At 41.6% G+C, this 21,899-nt stretch overlaps 1 protein-coding gene across 1 annotated transcript in view; it reads right to left on the bottom strand.

Annotated features, from left to right (window-relative positions):
• The window catches only part of rbfox1 (RNA binding fox-1 homolog 1), a 642,946-nt gene extending 623,861 nt beyond the window's left edge, over positions 1-19,085 (bottom strand). The window contains exon 1 of the mRNA XM_007893782.2: positions 18,433-19,085. Coding sequence (XP_007891973.1) covers positions 18,433-18,435 — 3 coding nt within the window. The 5' untranslated portion in view covers positions 18,436-19,085. The remainder of the gene's footprint in view (positions 1-18,432) is intronic.
• Between the last annotated feature and the right edge of the window lie 2,814 nt (positions 19,086-21,899).

Raw genomic sequence — 21,899 nt, forward strand, 5'->3', positions numbered from 1 at the left:
GCGCATCATCACACTTTCAGATTTACTTTAACGGAAAAAAAAATTCCTTCATTAACAGGGATTGTTTAACCAAGTCGGCTCGAAATATTAGGGTCAGACAAGGTTATGTTTAACAAACAAAACACATTCAGCATCGATTCCCGATAGGTTATATGGAACTAATCTAATGAAATTTGACTTTGACCTATAGTTTCTTTTCTGCCTTTCAAATATCATGTGCTCTTTTGCTTCACTTTATATAAAAAAAATGTGCTGAGGGAGGGTGGGATGGGGAGGGGGAGAGTTGGAATATATCTTGGTGCAAACTTCTTAAAAGTCCAACTTGCTAAAGCTTAGCTGTCAGCCTAGCTCAGTTGAAAGAATCTGAAACAGAAGGCTGTGGGTTCAAGCTCTACATCAAGGCTTTAAGCTCGTAATCTAAGATGACACTCCAAAGCAGTGGAGCGTTGCATTGTCAGAGGTGCCATCTTTCGGATGAGACGTTAAACCAAGGCCCTTGAGAGACCCCGTGCGAATTCTCGAAGAGAGGGGAATTTTCCCCAGTGTGTTGGCTAACAATCCCTCAGGTAGAATTGGTCATTCACTTCATGGCTGTTTGTGATCAGCATTTGTCTATAAATGCGCACTTTCCATTGACTCTTGCGAAGCTCTTTGAGTCATTTCGATGATGTGACGAGGCACTATATCAAAAGATTATTACACAGAACATTTCCTTTCTACCAAGACACTTCACTGCTGCAATAAATTCCCTGTTCTAAACTATCGTATTTCAGTTTAATGCACAAAATATGCAGGTGTTCCTGTCAAATCATTTTAAGTATTTCCTGAACACAAGATCAAGGTCCAGGGATTGTTAGGCTCTTATTACTGCAGAATAAGTGAAGGAATCCAGAAAAGGTTAATACACAGCACTTTCTCTAATTGGAGGAATGTCATATGTAAGTGGGGTTTGATGGTAATTTGAGAGAAAAGGAATGTCACTGTACTGATTTTTTAATTTAATTGTATTATTTTATTTATTCTTACACTTTGGTATCAAACTTGAACAATGTTATGATATCTTGTGTTTCCGCACCATGCAGCAAGCACTCGAGCATCTTAATTTAGGATGAAAGAACCTTATTTTGCTTGTGAATCGCATCTGGATTCCTTAGTCCTGTAGCTCAGTGGTTAGAGCACACGCCTCGCAAGCGAGAGGACCTGGGTTCGATTCCTGGGCAGGGCGAAATGTTGGGCAAGTTTCCTTACTCCACACGCCTCTGTTGACCCAGTAGCAACTAGGAACCCAGATGTTCAGTCGATTGGCGGATCGCTTTTCTGTCGGTAATAATTCCTTCAAAAAAAAATTGGTCACTCAATCCACGACTGTTTGTGGGACGCTGCTGTGCGCAATTGGCTGCCGCGTTTTGCTCACAAAATACAGTCAATTCACTTTACAGGCGTAAGAGGCCTTCAGGCGTAAGAGGCCTGTGAGGCGCTTTGCGACGTCTCGAAAACGCGATAAGGCGCTGTATCAAATGCAAGGATTATTATTAGTTTTATTATTATCTCAGCTTCTGGCAATATGAAACACAACCATTCAGAAACCAGCAAAAACAGCAAGATTCCACGTCCCTCCTCTATTTGCCTCCCTGAGAGCCACCCAGGTATCTTCTAACTTATTCTTTGACCCATATTTACATACTAAGAGAAGCTCAGCAATTTATTGGTGGTCTACTCAAACGATTGGAGACTGAGATGCCATTCTGAATTAAACATTTTGATTCTTGAACCCTACGAAGCAAATAAAAGATGTGAACCGGCGTTTGAAGGCAGATTCCATTCCGCAGGGTAATGTGCTGAGTAACACGTGCCAAGACTTCAATCAGTCGTTATTAGCGAAATGGGGAACTGTTGCGAGTAATTTAAGAGTACTTTGTGTTTGCTGCAGGAAAACATTAGGCTGGCTCTCACACGATAAGTTGTAAATCCCTACTGAAACTGGACACAAGACGCAACAAACATTATGCCAATCAACCATAGCATTGATACTCTATCATAACCAGGTAATTTGTAACTCTTAAGAAAATGTTTGTGGTTGCTGAAGGGAGCAAATAACTCAAGGAAGATTTCCAAAGTCGCGCAAAACCCTCCTGAGCTAGCTTGGTCCCTACGGTGGTTTAGAGGNAAAAAATTGGAAATTGATGAAAAAAAATATTGCTATGCCAGTTATTGTATAAATCATAAGGAAACATTGCATAAAGTTACACCAATTCAATCCGATTCGGTTTATAGGGCACCACACTTTGCAATTAGGGGGGTCACACCAACAGATAATAATAATAATAATTCTTACAATCGATGAGGCACCTTTCAGGAGGATGTCTCAAGGTGCAGTGACTGTGGGCGAACATGCTTTTAGAAGGACATCTTCATACACAATCTTAAATGGGATTGACTAAATGGATCTGGGTGAGTGGGGAGGTTATGTACACGTGATACCATATGCCACATATGACAGGGTGAAGCTTTTCAGTGCAAGTCGAAAGCCACAAATATGAAGCTCAAATGGGCAGCGAGTATCCTCAGAACTAAGAGAGAAATTATAGTCTGCAGGATGCTCTCAGGAATGCCATTTGAAATACATGTAGTGAACATGAAAGCTTGTGCAATGCTAAAAGAAGGTGCCTGCTGTCTCACGAGACAACCAAACAGGTCACACGAAAATTACTACCTCTTTATTATTGAAAATGTCACGGACAGAGAAAAAAAACATCATTCTAAGTCCATGTCCACAATGGAATCTTCTGTGATCAACTGAAATTGAGGGCTTGATTCACAACACGTACAGTCTCCACTGATGTACGTACTTAATAAAGCTTTTAAGAAACCACCCCACTCCAATTCAGAAACGACAACCTGCATTTATATAGCACCCTTTATGTAGGGTAGCATCTCGGAATGCTTCACAAGGACGCACACTGTACCCTTGAGGTATACCTAGTTGCCAAGGTGATTGATATTAATTTCTACAATATTTGTCAAGGGTATAGGTAACCCCCAATTGGTCAGCAAAGGTGGGGGTGGGGGGCAGTGGGGGGGCGGGGTGGTGAAAGTGTAGGTATCAGAGACAGCAAGCAAGACAAAAGCTTACTTGCAGCTGTGGACAAACTAACCCAGAAATAAACCTTTAATGGGTTTGCAATTCAATCTCTATCTGCTCCCCTTCCCCACCAAATTGTTCCTACGAGAGTTATCTTTTAATTCTACCAGCTAATGTTCACATCATATATATTTAAAAAATACCCAAGACTACTGGCATTCAAGAGGAAGAAGAAGTTCAGTTTGAACGTCACAAACGAGAATTCAGTCCCTGAATGGCTTCTCTCTTCAAGAAAGATGCGGAGATACAAGGATTAGTTATGGCTGCAAGAGTCAAGAGTGCAAACCAGGAATGACTCTTGTTGCAGTTTAAAATCATGCACAAGCTATTTCTAGTCCTTCAGTGAGCACTGATAACAGTGTAAACTCACTCCCACAGCAACATATATAATCAATGCATCGCAAAGTAAAGCCTGGAATAATACAACGTCCACAGTTACCTGCGGGCAAGTGGATAAAACATCTCCATTATGACTGTAGTGCCCACTGATAAAAAGAGCCTTTTGCTTCATTTGTCAACCCACATTAAATGGTGTATTAATAATCACGTGGCACAAACAGGTTTCAGTGTGATGCTGCAGTGAGCTTCAGGCAATCAGGAGGATGCAACTTAACTGTTTTTTTTAGTGGAGAAGGTTTTACCAGTCGTTTGAAAACACCCATGGAGAAACAATCTTCATTTCCTTGTGCAAAGAAACAACAATTTTACTAACATAGAATGGATATGCCATTGAAGGAAGGAATGGACCCTCTTTCACTGCACTCACAAGTTTGATAGATTCAGGGGCTTTTGTAATTTGTTGAAAACAATTTTATTTCCCCTTGAGAACATCTATTGATAATTATTGATAATAAATTCCCCTGATAATATCGATCGCCAATTACTTTTAATTAATTGGGTGTGATTATTTTTAAAACTGATTTCTCCCTCCCCCTCCAACCCCACCTTCAAAAATTTACTTTCATTCGTCAGATTGCGAAACATCGTGGGTGGAAACGGGTGGTTAATTAGTGCACGTGAAGTGCAATAAGCAGCCGTCACTCAGTAGCGCCAATTGAAAACAGAATAGTTTAACCATGAAAGGAAATGTAATACTTAGCACTCAATTCTGTGGCGGAAGCCAAGGAGAGAGGGTGCAACAACAAAGATAATAATCACTGATGCCAATCATGCTGTTCTTAAATGTTAGTTTCAGAATTTCAGTTGGACGAAAACCCATATGAAAGAAATACAGTGAAGGTTACCAGAGGCAATCTCAAGATTCGCTTCAAGTCTGCTTTATACGTGTTCCTCAGTCTCTTGCAAACAGAGAAGTTCTTATCTCCGAGGAGCCTCCTTCAATCAGAGCCAGTCAGTCTAAAGAATTCTATTATTGTGGATGATGGTCCACAATAATGGCAAGCCCGCACGATTGCAGAAGATCTGAGAGCGACCCACTAATGCTAGCCATCCCTTATGTGGCCAAGGGAATGCTCAATGTGAGCTCTGAATTGGGAGAAACAGGAGACAATATGTGTTGCCAGTGCTGCCAGGCCACTCCGATCACTTTGCATTGCTTCAAAATTATTCCTTAAAAAAATAATAAGTCACTCAGTTCACGACTGTTTGTGGGACGCTGCTGTGCTCCATTTTCGTTGCTGGGTTTTGCCCACAAAACGTGCAGTCAATTCACTTTACAGTATATTATGTGAAGCGCTTTGAGATGCCTCGAAGACATGAAATGGCTCTGTATCAAATGCAAGGATTGATTGATTGATTGATTGATTGATTGATCGATTGATTGAGAAACCCCAATTCAATGCTGACTTACAAATCATAAACTTCTCAAAGCCTCCTGTTTGTATAAATCCTAACCTAGACATGCTGGATAATAATAAATAATATTAATGATCCTGCAATTTGATATAGAGTTTCACTTCAGGAGGACATCCCAAAGCCCTTTTCAGGATTTACTGTAATGTGTAGCTACCCTATTTGTAGGCGAATGCAGCAGCCAATTTATGCCCAGCGATATGCCACAAACAGCCATGAAGGGAATGAACGATTTTATCCTGGGGGAATTGATGGCTAGAACACCGGCTAAAACAAGGGTGTGTAAACAAGACAAAATAGTCGTCCCATAAAGTTAAAACGATACTCCTTTTCCAAATTTGCAATCATAGAATCATACAGCACAGAAGGAAGCCATTCGGCCCATCGTGTCTGTGCCAGCTCTTTTAAAAGAGCAACCCAAACCAATCCCATTTCCCCCGCTCTCTCCCCATAGTGCTGCAAACTTGTCCTCCCCAAATAATTATCTAATCATTCCAATGTATCCACAAAAAGCCTGAGTATACAATTAAACATTCCTGAAGCTGAAATAAACGCTATTACAGGTTGTGCAACTTCACGAGTGGCAGAATTTAAAGAGAGGGAGGGTAGGGTAAAGGGAGGATGGGGGGCAAAAAAAAAAGGATCAATTTGCTGAGAAATATAAACACTCTAAAGTTGAAAGCAGCACTGAAGCTTTTAAACATTATTGCTTTTAATCTTCAATGAACACCCTGTCAATTAGATTGACTGAAGTATATAAAATTACTGAGATTAGTTGATGCTTCATAAATTCATTCACCATTATGCCTATTGTGGCCACAATGTGTTTTCTAATTCAGAATATGACCGTGGCTTTTGAAAGAAAGTTTCGTTTTAATGAATCCGCTTGCAATATGCACTTTAAAAGCCTGGAATAATTTGAAGGATTCATTTGGCATCGTAAATTGCACAAAGCCAGCAATGAACCCATTGGTTTCTTAAGCACCATTATGTCCTGAAGCAAGAGTTATCATTTGCATCTTCTGAATGGCAGAATTTACATGGAAATTATGGGGGGGGGGAAGAATGCTTATTAAAATATTCATTGTTCTGAAGCAAAGAAAATTTGAGGGGCTTTCAAAGTGTAACCTGACTTTGAATGTTATTAAAAATTTAAATAAATAATTGGAGCTCTTCAAAACGCTAGAAGGGTTTCGGTTGTATTTTTTATTCTCTTTTTGTTTCGATTGCATGTACAATTTTGACAGTGCTGCTGTGTTTTCTTTTGGAAAAAAAGCAGCGTTACACCAGCCTCTGATCAAAGCAAGTCTGCTTCTATTTAGGTTCACATGCCTCTGCTCACTGACAAAACGTAACTCGTTGCTTTCATGAACTATGGGATATTTAGGGTTAAAGGTGCCTCAGGTTACCGCTTGAACAGATTTCAGAACTCAGTTTCACTCAGCTTGCAGACCTCTTGCTTCTGTATCTGGAATTACTGTAAAGTGACTGTGACTGTATTTATAGTCGGACACAGTAGCCAATTTGCTCACAGCAATGTTTCATAAACAGCCATGAAGTGAATGGCCAATTTTATCTTTTGGCATTCATTGTTGGCCCAGATATTGGAAGAAACGCCCTTTTCTACTTCAATTTTACGTCTCATCTGAAGGACAGCACCTCAAACAATGCAATGCTACCCCCAGCACTGCACAAGAGCGTCATCTTAGACAGTGAGAGTTTGTTTGACAACCATAAGTAGTCTGGAATTGGCAGGAGGATTCTTCCTCTCGTAGATTATCACTTGACTTTTCTCCTCTCGATCAATTTCTCCCAAGTTTTTTTTTGCACTCCTATCACCTCAAGCATCAATCTGATCGGGAAACTATTACAAATCGCTCCGTCACCCAGCAGAGCTCGGTTGAAATGTCTCACTGAACAATCTCCAACAGTGCAGCTTTCCTCCCCCCCCCCCCCACGCTCCCCAGCAAGGCACTGAAATGTCAACCAAGGCTATGATCTTGAAGTCCCAACATGGGGCTTGAACGCACACAACCTTCTGACTCATGGTTTCATGAAGAAAGCCAGAGAAGAGAAAGGCAGATCCATCAGTGCAGACATTGGATAGAAACTGATTAGGCCAAACCGGGTGAATTGGATCATATGCCTAAAAATGACATTAATTCTAAATGCAGTTAGGAACAAACCGCTTTCACAATGGGTTAATTAAATGTAAGGAATTTCGCAAACTCCTGTGGGACACAAAGTGTGCTTCTTTGTAGCTGATGAGAAATGCGTCATGTTGTTGCATTGAGCTTGGCCAGGCACCATCTTTTCGCACTGCATATTTTATTTCCCCCCATGTTGCCAACTCATGGATATTTTCCAGTCATCATCCTCAGTGCACTCTATGTAACACTACGTGAATCAAAAATACTTTGCTCTTCAAGCAGTGCAATAGCTTTAACCCTGTCCATATTTCAAAGAATTTGGGCCTTCCTGTTCAGATTCAAAAAAAGAATATTTTGTCATCAAATTTAAATATGAAGACGTCCTAATTAACATATCAGGCAACTTTCAAGTTTCATAAAGATACGGCTTATGGTTTGAGTTCAAGAAGAAAGTGCTGTAAATAACTTCATTTACATAAGTCTGATTTGCATAAGTCTATGTTCTCCATCAGCGTCAAGGAAGATACCTCGGAAGTAATGACTTTGGAGATTTGAGTTGCAGAACACTGAAATACTTACATTGCTTACTGTGAGAGATCACAATAATTTGCGTGTTATAAAGCTGCTTCAATACGCTTTACTGTTTGTTTGTGCTGTGTGACTCTAGCTTTATCTTCAAAGAGAGGCAGCCCGTAACATCTCCTTTTAAAGGAATCAAGGTTCTTCCTTCTTTTTCTCAAAGCAAGAATATTTACTATTTACTAATGCATTTTTTTTTCCAATTTTTCTCCAGGTTGGTGTGAAGTTACGGGGTTCCTCTCTTGTATCCTCTTCAAAGGGAACCACTGTTCTTAGGCAAGCTTCGGCAGTGCGTTTCGATGGACACTCAACTCGCGAGAGCAACACAGCCAAGCCTGATCTCCCCTCGCCCGACTGCCAGACGCATACGCACAGACACACAACCAGTAGAGGATGCTGTAGAGGGACCAGGAGCAGGAATCCTGGCTGGAGCAGAAACTATAGAATCATAGAATTTTACAGTACAGAAGGAGGCCATTCGGCCCATCGTGCCTGTGCCGGCTCTATGGGAAACCCTCCCTAAATCTGAGCCTATTTAGCCTTCCCTTCCTTTAGTCAGCAATCACAGTGTGGATTCAAACCAGTATGATCCTGGTTGAGTTTCTACGGGTGCAAGACACACCCCCGATCAAAAAAATAAGATGAATAAAGGGAGTTCTTCGTTAGGAACCAGTTGTTTGAAAACAGATCTCAAAGGAACCTAAACAAGATTCCGAAACTTTACAGCCCAAATCTCCGCGGCTGGAACGTGACTCATGCTTAAATCTGAAGAGATCGGTGGACATCAATTTGAAAAAGTGTTAACAGTTCTAAGCTCAAGAGTGTCATACTGTCAATTCTATTAGAAGGATCAAAAATGGGAAAATAGACTGTGATCATTAGGATTTTTTTTGGATACTTAAGAGAACCTTCTCCAGCTCTGTTTGTAACTATGTGTTCATAAAAAGCTTCCCCTCCCCCAACAAAAATCTCCCGTGAGACACCTCATTACAAATGCACAATTCTATACACATCATTTCACCTTTGCAGTGGTTGAACTAAACTCCGAACAGTTCCCTTTTCATCTTAAGGCCTTTGTAGCTAAAAAACCGACATCCCTTCAGATCATCTTGTTGGCTTTTCTCTGTGTGTCATGATCAAAAAACAACAAAGTAAAATTTTGGTTTGTACTAAGGCTGCCCAACTTCACTTCAAGTAAACCATTCTTGAAAAAAGCAAGGCAACATCCCTCGTAGGTTATGCACGCAATCCAATTCGACTATGTAAATCCTTGACCTTCTATGATTAACATCCCTCACGTCTATTTCACCATTTGCAGTCTTTCAGACACAATGCCATTGATATTACAATGGGAAACAAATGCAGTTTGCTCGTGAGATTTCACTATCTATTGACTTAATAGACCGTAATCGACAAGATGCTCGCACCAATGTCAAACATACATTTTTTTTTCGCTTCGTACAGCTGTGTTTGGCTGGCATTTTAGTATGCAGACACAACTTAGCTGCTTAACCAGTGAAACGATGCAAATTCATGCTGAGCCCAGATGGGGTGCACACGGTTTCTACTACAGATCTACAAGACAGAGTGTGAAATGTTGCTCATCAATATGATTACTCCCATTGACGTTGTGCACTTATATCAGAGAAATCCCGTCATAAACACACACCGCTAAGGCCTGTGACTTGACTGACCAGTGGAAATGTGCACCACAACCTTGCCTAAATTGCACTGGACATTTTCCTCAAGCATTTAACCACCTCTATGGGTCATTAATGCCTATTCTCATGTTCTTATCAGTTTTCAGAGAAATGTACACATGAGATACAAGCCCCAAATGATACATGCACCATGTTGCATGATACTGAACCACGCAAACCAGAACAAGAGATGTCTCGTAGACGTGATAAGGCGCTCTATCAAATGAATGCAAGGATTATTATTATTATCTCACGTTTGATCCCGCGACTGGGCCGAGTGAGCTAATCTCACCTGGGGTAGCAGCAAGGGTTTCATTGAAAGGATGGGGAGCAAACAAAAGTTCCTTCTCCTAAACACTGCCCAAAAGCCCCATAGGAATTGCATGTGAATTGATGTCAGTTTGGCTCAGTTATGTTGTGTAACCTACTGGCCCTTAGAGTCTTGGCTCACACAAGACTGACTGGATGACTGTCACTGTGTGAAATGCCCCAAGCATGATTTGCAGGCTGCAGCTTTCAAGAGTGGATGGTAGAAGGAGCAGAAACAATAGATTAGGTTAACATTAAAAATATACGACGTGGCAATTTCACTAAAAGGAGTAAAGAACCACAGTACCAGATAAATGACATCCACCCCCCCCCCCCACCCCCCCCCCCCACACACACACCCCGACCATCCATTTACTTCGATGAGGAACTCAAATGAAAGAGAAAAAACATATCTGGTTCCAGAGCTTCTCTGTAGTCAGAGCACATTCAGATGGCCTATGTGTCAGTCCAACCATTCTGCAGGACATTAGGAGAAGTGATCCACAAATGCACTGTGGCAGAACCTGCCTGACTTTTTTCCATTAGACAATGTCAACTGGATAACTGAAGCGCTGTTCTGACATGACGCGTGCAGGTTGATGGCGTGAGGATTTCTTTCCACTGCTCCAGTCAGTGAGGCTGTTAATTCCAAGGAAAAACAATGTGGCCCTTGCACTTCCATCTCTGCACCGTTCTGAAGTTCTAAATTCATTAAGAAAAAATGACATTTATTCATTGACTTGTTCCCCCTTTCTCTCCATTGTAATGTTCCCGCTGTCCAGCACTACCATTGACAACGCTGGCCCTTGACGTATCTTTTTTATTATTAGGCCATTTAGCGATTGATTGCAGTTTTACACTCTAGGGCCAAGGCGTTCAATAACTTCAATCCCTAAGGAGCTCATCTTCCACAATGAGCTGTAAGAGTACGAGATTATATCATCGTGATGAAATTCATAATTGGCTCCAAAGTTTGACACTTAACAGTTTTAACGTAAAGTAATGATTTGGGTTATAAAACATTTTGTGCGATGCAGGTTGATTGTCCATTTTGTTTTCCAATCTATTTTCTCCCATCACCTTAGCTCCTGGAGGCATTGAATCCTTCCAGGGACATTACTCCATGGCTGCACTCAGTACCTTACCCCGTGAGGCCATTCTTCATGTTCAAAGCTAGACAATCTAGTGTCGGATAGGATAGTTACTCAACCACAGAAAGGGCAATTGGATAGCAGCCGAGATCTTCCAATGTTTCACACCTCCAGCAGGTATTCCAGGATAGCAAACATGATTATCTTGGCTGCTATCCAGTCCCCTTGTGTTAGATACATTGCCTTATCACATTGTCTAGACTTCTCAAAGTGCGTCACAGGTTATATGATGAAGTCAAGTTACTATGTCTTTTGTAGACAAGTATGGCAGATAATGATAGATTCCAACTGTCTCACCAATTCTTATTGCGTTGATACTGAAGACAGAGTACAAATTGAGTTGAGATTAGAGAAAAATAAACAGTAATTGGATTTACATCCACCTGATACTCAATTTATAATCAGAGTTCCGTCCCCGTGTACAATATTAATTTGTCTGTTATGTCTCCATTGCAGCTTGGGTCAGCACAGGAAAGTTCTTCTGTGGTCTGTTAGTACAGGTTTGTTTACAGATCTGTCTATGAAGCCTGGTGAACTTTTACTATTTACTTCATGTTGATTGTGAGGCAGTGGTTATTCTCTTTTTCCACACTGCCCTAATTGGAAGAGGAGAATTGTACGGACCCACAGTCAATCTGGTTAGGGCTGTTCAGCTGACTTTATCCCTACTTCACTGCATTTGAAATTCAGATGTGATTCAGCTACATTTTTCACTTCTTGAATGCAAAGTCCAAAGGCATAATCCCAATTTGCAGAACTGTCTTAATAAGTGAACGACCTGGAGGTGTGTGCCAGCGTTTGTTCAAATTGGGAGGCTTGGTAGCTTGAAGTTCGCTAGTTGAACAAGGTTGTTATACAGTTGGACTCAGTTAGCTCTTAAAACAGAATTCAGTAGAAGGGCAAATGACAAACAAAACTTCTCACATAAAAATTCCTAGCCCCTCTAAGCCACTCCAATGCAGTGCTGGGTGGGGGGGGGTGGTGTTGTCTTGATGGAACACACTCCAGCCATCATTGAGATGGGACGTCAAACCGAAGTCCCGTCTGCCTGTTCAGATGAACAATAAAGATCCCAAGGCACGACTCGAAAAGAGAAGGGAGTTTCATCCGGTGTCTTGGCCAACAATCCCCCCAAATAAAATTGGTTGTTCATTTCATGGCTGTTTGTTTGTGGGACATTGCTACGCACAAACTGGCTGCAGCGTTTGCCGACAAATCAACAGTCACTCCACATCACAGTCATTTCTGTGAACTGCTTTCAGACGTCCTTCAGATGTGACAAGGTGTTGCATCAAATGCAAGTATTATTATTGTGACTATTATTATTATTATTGTTATTATCAGGATCCAGATAATTGTCTATTCACAACAAATATACCAGGGATATGGGAAGTAAATGCACGGACAAACAAACAACGGAAATTACATTTGTGTAGCGCCTTTCACATTGATAGGACGTCCCAAGGCGCTGGACGATCAGTGTTTCGGACCCAGGATGGGGGTCAGGATCGGGGAGGGTGGAGGGCAGTGGGGGGCGAAGGAGGGTGACCGGAGGCACGGTCGAAGAAGGGTCTTGAGACGTATCTTGAAGGAGTCAAGGGAGGGGGTGAGGTGGAGGGACTATGGGATGGAATTCTAGAGGTTGGGGTTGAAGGAGACACCAATTTCACTTGGTTAAAGGCACAAGGAAAGGCTCCTCAGTGAACATGGCACTGCAGATGCAGAGAAGATTATTCTATTCCTTTGGTGCTGGCCAAATGCCAAACATAGACCAAGAGCAGCTTCTTGCAAACCAAATCAAACAGTCTCAATTAACACTTGTCTAATTTTGACCTTAAAGCCAGTAGGTAGGTAATGGAGAAAAAACCCCTGTGTGTTGAATATTAACAACTCAGAGAAGCAAATTGTCAGCTCCTTAGACAAAGCTTTTAACCACAAAATGTACATCCAATTCACTTTACAGTACATTCTGTGAAACGCTTTGAGACGTCTCGAAGACGTAATAAGGCACTATGTCAAATGCAAGGATTATTATTTATTATTATTATTACAAAGTCAGTTTTAAATGAACAATTTTACTTGGGGTTTGTTCTTCCAGAACCAGGAGCAACTCCCTTCTCTTTAGTGCTTTTGGTTCTTTAACGTACACTTGAATAGATGGATGGTACCTTGATTTAATATCTGATCTGAAGGACGGCACCTCCAACAATGAAATGCTTTGCCCCTAAAGCACTGCATTAGACTGTCATCTTGGACTGTGAGTTTCTGTCTGATCAACACACGTAGCCTGGGATTATCAGCAGGAATTTTTCCTCGAGCATATTATCGTTTGACTTTTCTCGCCTCGATCAATTCCACCAATTCTCTTGTGCTCCGATCACCTCGAACGTTAATCTGATCAGAAAACGATCACAAATTGCTCTGTCACCCCTACAATTCAATGTTAATTCAGATCATGGGATGTTGTTTTATATCAACCAACATTCAGTTCTCAATTGTCCTGGATCTGTGTGTTGTAATGATAATCCTTGCAGTTGATACAGTGCTTTTCACATCAGGGGGACATTTCAAAGAACCTTCACAGTGACTGTGTATTTTGCAGACGAATGGGTATTTTTCTTTTTCCTTCTGCTTGCAGCAGTGCGATATTCCGTTCCATGAAACAGAATAAATCAGTAATATCTAAACCGTGCTTGAGATCTGCGACATTCAGTCCTTTCCCTTCTCATCTGATGGATCGGTCACAAGTGTCGGTGTACTTGGAGGCACGCAAACTTGTTCAGACTGCCCAATTGGTGACAATTCTCTGCAGGCGATTTGAAATCACTTTAAATCAGGACAAACGTCACTCGTTTCCTGTTAACCGTCCCGATGGGAAAGAAATAAAAACATTGCAAATGTGCTCACCACCGTCATTTACCCACAGTGCCAGATTTATTAACCCTTTCAGAGCTCCGCATTACGTCTCAAAGCCTTGTTTCATGGTTATTTTTTCCACTCTGACTCTCCCTAATGTTCTGTTGAAGCACATGCTCAAGATGCTGCCTGTGCAAGTTTTCAAGGCGTTATCTGTTGACTTTCAACCTAAATTTAGGGACAAAAACACACCGGTTCTGTTCATCCGTTTTAGATTGGGATGGTTCAAAATTAGGCTAACCTTTCAAGGTGAGGGACGAGAAAAATAGAACAGAAAGAGTTTTCTAGTTCACACTGAAGGATGATATCAAGCCACAAGAGTCAGATGCAACAAAGCTGCTACTATCAAATTGCATCAAATCCTCAACATAAACCTATCATCTCCACCTGATGCTTAGCATTGATGTTGAATTTATATTGCATTGCTGCTGCCAACAGCAGGCCTGCCTTCAATCAGCGGTCCGCACTATATATGAGGTCAGGCTCTTATCTCTGGAGGCACTGACTTTGGTGTCTTTAGATGGATTATAACCGCACCATTGGAACATCAACAAAAGGCACCAAATGAAAAGTCCATCAAGGGTATCAAGGGATATGGGGTAAGGGTTGGTAATTGGAGTTGAGGTACAGATCAGCCATGATTTTATAGAATGGCCGAACAGGCTCGAGGGGCTGAATGGCCTACACCTGTTCCTATGCTTCTCACCTGAATGGTTCTGCCCTGAACACCAGGACAGGTCATTCGCCCGAAAATTAAAGCCACGAGTTGGAAAGGTACAGCCGTCGGTAATCTAGATTGCGCCCAACGTAAGTAGGTCAGGATTGATGAATCAACACTTTCATGGTACCTCAGAATTGGCTCTGCCTTGAAAGGAAGGCCGAATGGTCTTCTTCTGTTCTATCCTTCTATGGTACTGAGTCTTAACCCAGGAAGGATCAGTGTTTGATCCCTGCTCTGCTCTAAGGTACCTGATCTCAGCTTGACAAAAGTGGCTGGATTGTACCAATGTTAAGAGATAGCATCAGAACAAGAATGGCTTAACACTGAGTTTAACAATGTAAACACTCAAAGACCACAGTGTAGGAAAAACGAGTCCAGAACCTGCAATCGCTTAGTCTCTGAAGAGAAAATGCTTGCTGTTTCATTTAAATCTGTGAGCACCTTCAACAACAACTTGCATTTATATAGCGCCCCTCACGCAGGGTAGGTGTCCCAGAGCTCTTGACAGTTTGCAACCCAATCAATCACATGGGCCGTGAAGAAATGCTTTAGTAACAGCGCAAAATATGAACAAGACAGGGAATGGAAACCAAGCAAGCGCTGTGCGAAATGAATAGGTCCGGGTCAGAAACCTTTCAAATGGGGCACTACAACTTCCCTGAACTCTTCACTATTCACTCAGGTTCTAAGTAACGTGATTTTAATTTGAGTAACGTTTAATCTAGTGAATCTTTAACGCAGTCATGTTCGTTTTACAGCGAGTGCCCCATTTGCAACATACGGTGCTGTGAATTATACGTGAGCATCTATCAATTTCGAGAAAGATGAAAAATTCCAGCAACGGACTTCAAAAAGTCCCGCTCCATCCTCTTCAACCCCATGATTCATTGTTTATGGCTGTGGATATCATGAGACTAATGAAACATTTCAGTAACGATTGGTAATGTGATCACCCTCCAGCTGTTGGCCGGCATTTTCAGTTAAACTTAGTCAATGAGAGTCAGGAGAAATGATTTCCTACTTTACATCTCATTAATTAACGGATCCAATTAGTGGACTCCAGCCAGTTTCAAAAACCTTGTGGTCTGAATGTTTCAAATGGTTCGAATTTGTAATAACAAGGGGAGAAGCTGATCAAACAGTGGGAGTTGGGCTGCGACTTATTAGTAACGAAGGCTTTTCGGTCTTGAATGGAGATATGTCACAGGGTCGCTTGTCGACATGTACAAAATTTAAATGGAATTGATAAAGTGAACTCCAAAAAATACTTTTTGGTTGCGCAGAGACAGCAGAAGAGGATGAGGTTCAGCTGTGGGTAATTTCAGGACAGACACCTGGAAGTATTCCTTTAACTTGAGGGAGGGGGGAGGGAGCTAAAGACAGTGGGTGAGTGGACCAAAAGAGGAGATAATGTTAGCAAACAGAATCTTGGGGTTGAAAGCTAACAAATAAGAGCGCAGGTTATCAAAATTGATACGGAACTTGCACAGAGCACCTCTTGCTCTTCACCTGGAGAATGACTATAGAAATTTACAGCAGAGAAGAAGGCCATTTGTTCCATCGTGTCTGCGCTGGCTCTCTTTAAGAGCAATTCTTTCAGTCCCTCTGCTTGCAATTCTGCTCCCTGATTCACAACGAGGAGTTTTGTTTTGCAATCGAGGGGATACAGTAAAGGCCAAGTGGATTGATAGCTTGAATTTAACACTCGAGTTATGCGGAGGGGTTAAGGAAGCTGGGAAGGTTCGCACTAAAGACGAGGAAGCTCAGGGGAGACCTTATTGATGTATAGTCAAGAACCTAAAGGTCACAGATCAACCAAACCCTAACGACAGGTTTAGCAAATCTAGAAAAAGAGGATATATGGGCTCACACTCAGAAGGGAGAAGGTGAACCGATAATTATTAGTTATTAATTAATTATTGTACACAGAGAATGGTAACTATATGGAATGGATTATTGGGAGGAGGTGGTAACAATGGAAAACATTCTGCGGAGGGTGTATGTGTGTGTGTGTGCGTGTTGCGCAGAATAAAAAGGTGACTACTCACTAGCCTACATTTTAACTTCTTCCGACTGTAATACCAGTGTGTCACATCCTGTTAAATAGCATTGCAGATCAGTTCCTACATCTCCACAGAAAACCTTCCCCAGTTGTATCTATCTTTAAAAGTTATCAGAAAATGCCCTGGATTCTTGAAGGAGGAAATCAAATCACAAGAAGCCTTCCTGCAGCTCGCACTGACACTTAGCATGTCTGCCTTGGTCTATATACATGATCAAACATTAGTGTCGATATCTGATGTTGCACAGTTATCTTGAGAAGGCATCTATAAATCAATCATACACCATGAACATCTACCACATTACAATGCTTTGCACTGCCAGCTCCTTTGATTTACTATGACTCTTCCCTCGGCTAAGGATTTTCTCCTATTTATTTGTAAATGAGTGGATGTAGATACATTTTCTATATATATCTATATATACGGCTCCCAACCAAGCAGGGAAAAGCATCACACAAAACATATCTGACAATCAGAAGGGTTTTAGTGCCAAAGATCTGATCGATTACGTGGAGCGAAGAATTGCCTGAATAGCAAAGGAGTTTGGAGATTCCAATGGACCATTTTCTAAAGTAGAAAGTCATCATTTGTACTACAGATATATCTGAGTTATTTGCCCACCAACACAAGCCATCAAGCCCTGTCTCTTCCCCCCCCCACCCTCACCACATTCTGCTACTGATCTAAGAAGTGGACAGCTGTACCTTATTCCTCGTGTTCATTCCCCCCAAATGGTGCGTATCCTTCAGGTTGTCGGTGTTCCTGAACCTTTGCCAACAGCACTACTGTCTGTTCTACATGCCCGTGATCCACTAACAGCTATTAATTCTGTATTAGCCACATGCAGTCGTGCACAAGGCATTCATTCGGGTGCTGAACAATCTATCTTGCGAGGACTGGCGTTTCCTTATTCCTTCCAAATCTCTCATGCCCTGAAAGCACGTTGGCATTTGAGTTAATTAACGTAGAACAAACGGCAAAAGCGCTATCAGCTGGACAAAGCTGGTCCACTTAAATTCCCATTTTGACACATTTTACAACCTGTCTACGAAAATTCCAATAAGCCAATACTTAAGTTTAATGTCACGAGTAATTAAAAAAAAAAAGCTCCGAGGTCTGAAGCTATTAGTTTGGACAATTAGTACCCATTGGAAAATGGGTGACTTAAAAAAAAAAATCAAAGCAAATTACTATCATTTGCAAAAGATGTTGCATAATTACTGCTGCTTAGAATTACAGCTCTCTGTGTGAGGGCTGAAATCTAGAGGGAATTTGATGTTGCCCAATGTGTCAAGCCCTATCCTTCTGCCAGTGCCAACTCTATATTGCGGTTTTAAATCTTAATATTCTTTGATTAAAGTAAAAAAAAAAAACATAACCCTGAAATGGGAGCAGAAATAGATGCATCCTGTGCTTAAGCAGGTTCTGCTTTCCAACTCATCTATATTTTCCTCTCTCTTTCTCTCTCTCTCATTCATTCACTCACTCACTCACTCACTCACTCACAGAGAGGGGGTGAAAAAATATTTCACAGTGCAATTGAAAACTAAAAAAAAGAAAAAGGTGAAAGGGGAGGGGGGGGGGAAATCGACCTGATTACAAACCCTGCAGTTTAATAGTAAACTGAAACAAAGAATTATGCAAACAGGCACCATTCATGATCATCAGCAATAAAAAAAATAGGCTCGATTAACCTGGAAACTGTACAGGGATGGAAATAATAATGTGCAGTGAGTTTTCACTCAATAACAAACCCAACAGATCCTTTTATTATTTCCTCCACCACCCACCCACCCACAAAGTGACAGGCAATGAAACATTTAATACCACAAAGGCTGCAAGTGCTATTTGCTCCAAAAAGATCAAAGAGAAGATGGGTTGAAACTAACCATAACAAGTCAGAGGAAGCCAGATCCCTCCCTGTCGGCTTGTGGAGTTCTCTTTGGTGGTCCCAGCTCTGGAAGCAGTCGTGTAAAATGCCAGAATATTGCAAAGTGGTGTATTAGCTCGAACAAGGCATTGTCTCTTTTTTCTTTCTTTCTTTCTTTCTTTCTCTCTCTCTCTCTCTCTCTCTCTCAGCTTGCAATTCTCTTCAATTTCTAGGACCAATCCTTCTGGAGGCTACTGCTCATCACACTCCTGTGAGCAGGTACAAAGCAATGTGCATACTGCAAGTTTCTCTCTCTCTCTCTCTCTCTCTCCCTCTTTCTTCCTCTTTTTTTTTCTCCTCCACCTTTCCTAATTACTTCCAAGTCAGCCCAGTGCCTGACAACAACATGAAGTATTCCAGGGTCCACACAAGGTTCTTCCTGTTGGAAACCCAACTCCCTTCTTTTTTTCCCCTGCTACCCCAGAGGGAATCATTGACTGAATGCAACCAACACAATCTGAATTCTAAGTGAACTGATGGCAAACGGTAGCACACATCCAGTGAGGAACCCAGGCTCTTTTTTCATAGGATTGACAGGTAAAAACTCATCTCAGCCAAACAGCCTTCAGCTGGAGAAATCCCTCATTCTCTCTCTCTCTCTCTCACACACACACACACATACGAGCTGTGAAGCAGCAGGACTGGATTATTATTTTATTCCATATTCTTCAATGAAATAAGAATTTAATTTACCCCTTCATTTTCCAGGATCATTAGTCTTTTGAGACTTAGTGTGTGTGTGTGTGTGTCTGTGTGTTTCAGGCAAGGGATTTTCTTTTGCAAATGTGAAAGTGATCCAGGTTGACTTTCATCTTTGGTGAATCATATTCCAATGTTTTTTTTTTAATTTGAAACATTATTAAAGTGGAATGAATTTATTCCCACTGGTGTGAAGGATGCGGTTCTCTGCGTCTGGCACCCTGCATTTAGACATGTATTGTATATGTAATGTGCTCTCAAACCCCCTGCCACAGTTAGAAATGTTCCATTGTGGGTTCAGTTACTCAATAACCATTCCCTTTCACACTTTGCAAAAACACAAAGCTGATAATGATCACACAACGAGGTCTACAGAAATCCTATTCGATAAAAATTACTGCACGGTTTATCGAGGGGATAAAAGGGCGATGAAAACGGTGCGGAATATTTATTAATATGTCATGCAATATTGTTCGAGCACTCTACCACATCTCTTGGCATTGATTTATTGTTGTTGTGTCAATTAAAACTTCCACTGCACCAGACAATATGTGTTCAAAAAAAAAACTCAGTTAACCTGTACCTTTGCCAGGCTTTTAAATACAGAGCATGTAGGTTTTCGTTGCGGTTGATAAGAAATGGCATTAGTAAATAATTGCCTTGAAAATGCACAATAGAGAGGAGGTTTTGGAAGGTCACACACATCCTCTTGTTACTGAGCTTCAAGAGTCATCAGTATTTTTAGAGCAGGTCTTTGTTTAACACATGCACACCTCCACTCAGTAGGCACACAGTGTCTGAACTACGCCAGCCCCCTGATAATCAATGACAAAGAAGTCACCTAGGCTGGGTTCTTGTTACAAGCCTGGGACAGACAGTTTCACCACCTACATTGGCAGCTTCTGTGTTATTCATCTCTATCTGTGTCACACAGTCCTCTGAATGTAATCTTACTTTAGCTGTGCAATTTATTATTAATTAGATTGAGCACCACGTTTAAGGGTACTGACAGAAATAGTGCTGACCCGCACGACCCCTTCGAAGATATTAAGATATTACAAGGTAGTTGTCGTCAGTTTGCAATTACAATTGTTTTGTTTTTGGAGGTGGGGAGGTGGGGGAACAACATATTACGGAGCAAGCAATTTGAATTGATTCCAGACAAATGTTGTCGTAAATCATGGGTGAACTTAAATGGGTCCATTTTCATTTATGATTCTCAGTAATATTAGATTTGCGCGTACACAATATATTTTTGCATTTGGTGACACAACTGTCTGATTTGCGGTCAATCGTTATCACGTTAGACCGTAACAACCGCGATAAAAGCAACGGTCTGGAGTGACACATAAGACAGATTCAGCCTTGTTGTATTCTGGTGACATTTTCATTTCCTTCCACGGCCCAACAAACCACTGCAAATAAGAACAACGACAACAACAACTTGCATTTACCCAGCGCCCCCTCACGCAGGATAGGGTCCCAGAGTGCTTGACGCCAGGCCGGAGGGGGGGGGAGGAGGAGATGACCGTAGGCACGGACGAATAGGAAGGTCTTCAGGCGCGACCTGAAGATGGGGAAGGAAGGGTCAAGGCGGATAAAATAAAATATATATATGACCCGGATAGGTCAATACTGCTGCGTGTGTGTGTCTTCAATGCCACTAGTTTTACGGACATATACTTTATGGCTGTTTGTGGGACATTGCTGCGTTCATATTGACCGCCACATTTGCCTACAAAATACACAGTCACTACCCTTTGCAGTAAATCCTTCTGAGGTGAACATGCCTCCTATCAAATGCAAGGGCTATTATTATTATTATTATTATTATTAGATATGAATAACCTCAGGGTTGGGATGATCCTGATAGGACAATACAGCGGGAAGCTTGCCAGTGTTTGCATTGGCAATTTGTAGGAGAAGGTGCTATGTCAAATGCGAGGATTATTATTAACAGTATTTGTACTGTTGCTGTACCTCAGGTTCCATTACCATAGAGCGTTGTTTGTAGCAAATCATCACGGTTTACTGTTCTTCTACAAGAACATGTATACACATAGATTAGACAGGTTTGTAGCTCCAGGGCACAAGGACCAGAATGGCAACAGTGGGGTAGCTCGACATGATTCACAAGCAGGACAGTGATTGATAAGCATGGAGGGCTGCCATCTGTGCCTAGATATTATTGTCTTGTATAGCTGCTCCTGTTAAACTATGGTCAACTGTGAACGCTCACAAAGACAAAACATTCTGGCAATGTTAGCCTAATTGGCAGTTGTTAAGTAAAATAAAAACAGCCCATTCGGACTTCGAAGAAACTCCGCACCACTCAGCACCAAGTGAAAACTTTGCCCGATACAAAGATCGCTTTGTAGGGATTACACTGAATGGTGAGAGGAGGTTATTAATTAGCACCGTGGCAAGGCCGGATCAGTTACAAGCTTGTTATTGCACTTGAACAACGGTGGCCATTTTCATAACCCTTTTGTGTCGGGAATACGTCTCAAAGCAGTTGCTGAATGAACAACAACAACAATTTTGCATTTATGTAGGACCTTTCACTTCAGGAGGACGATCTCAAAACCCTTCACAATGCCGACCAGAGTCCTGCGCTTGGGGAGCCTGAGAAAGCTGGGGGAGAAACAGAGCCGAGAAGGTGTCTAAATGCTCGGTCCGTGGGTTTTGAAGCCAGGGAAAGAGGGGGCAAGGCAGAGTACAGCACAG

This window comes from Callorhinchus milii, unplaced genomic scaffold, assembly GCF_018977255.1.
Source record: "Callorhinchus milii isolate IMCB2004 unplaced genomic scaffold, IMCB_Cmil_1.0 Scaffold16, whole genome shotgun sequence".
Classification (NCBI taxonomy): domain Eukaryota; kingdom Metazoa; phylum Chordata; class Chondrichthyes; order Chimaeriformes; family Callorhinchidae; genus Callorhinchus; species Callorhinchus milii.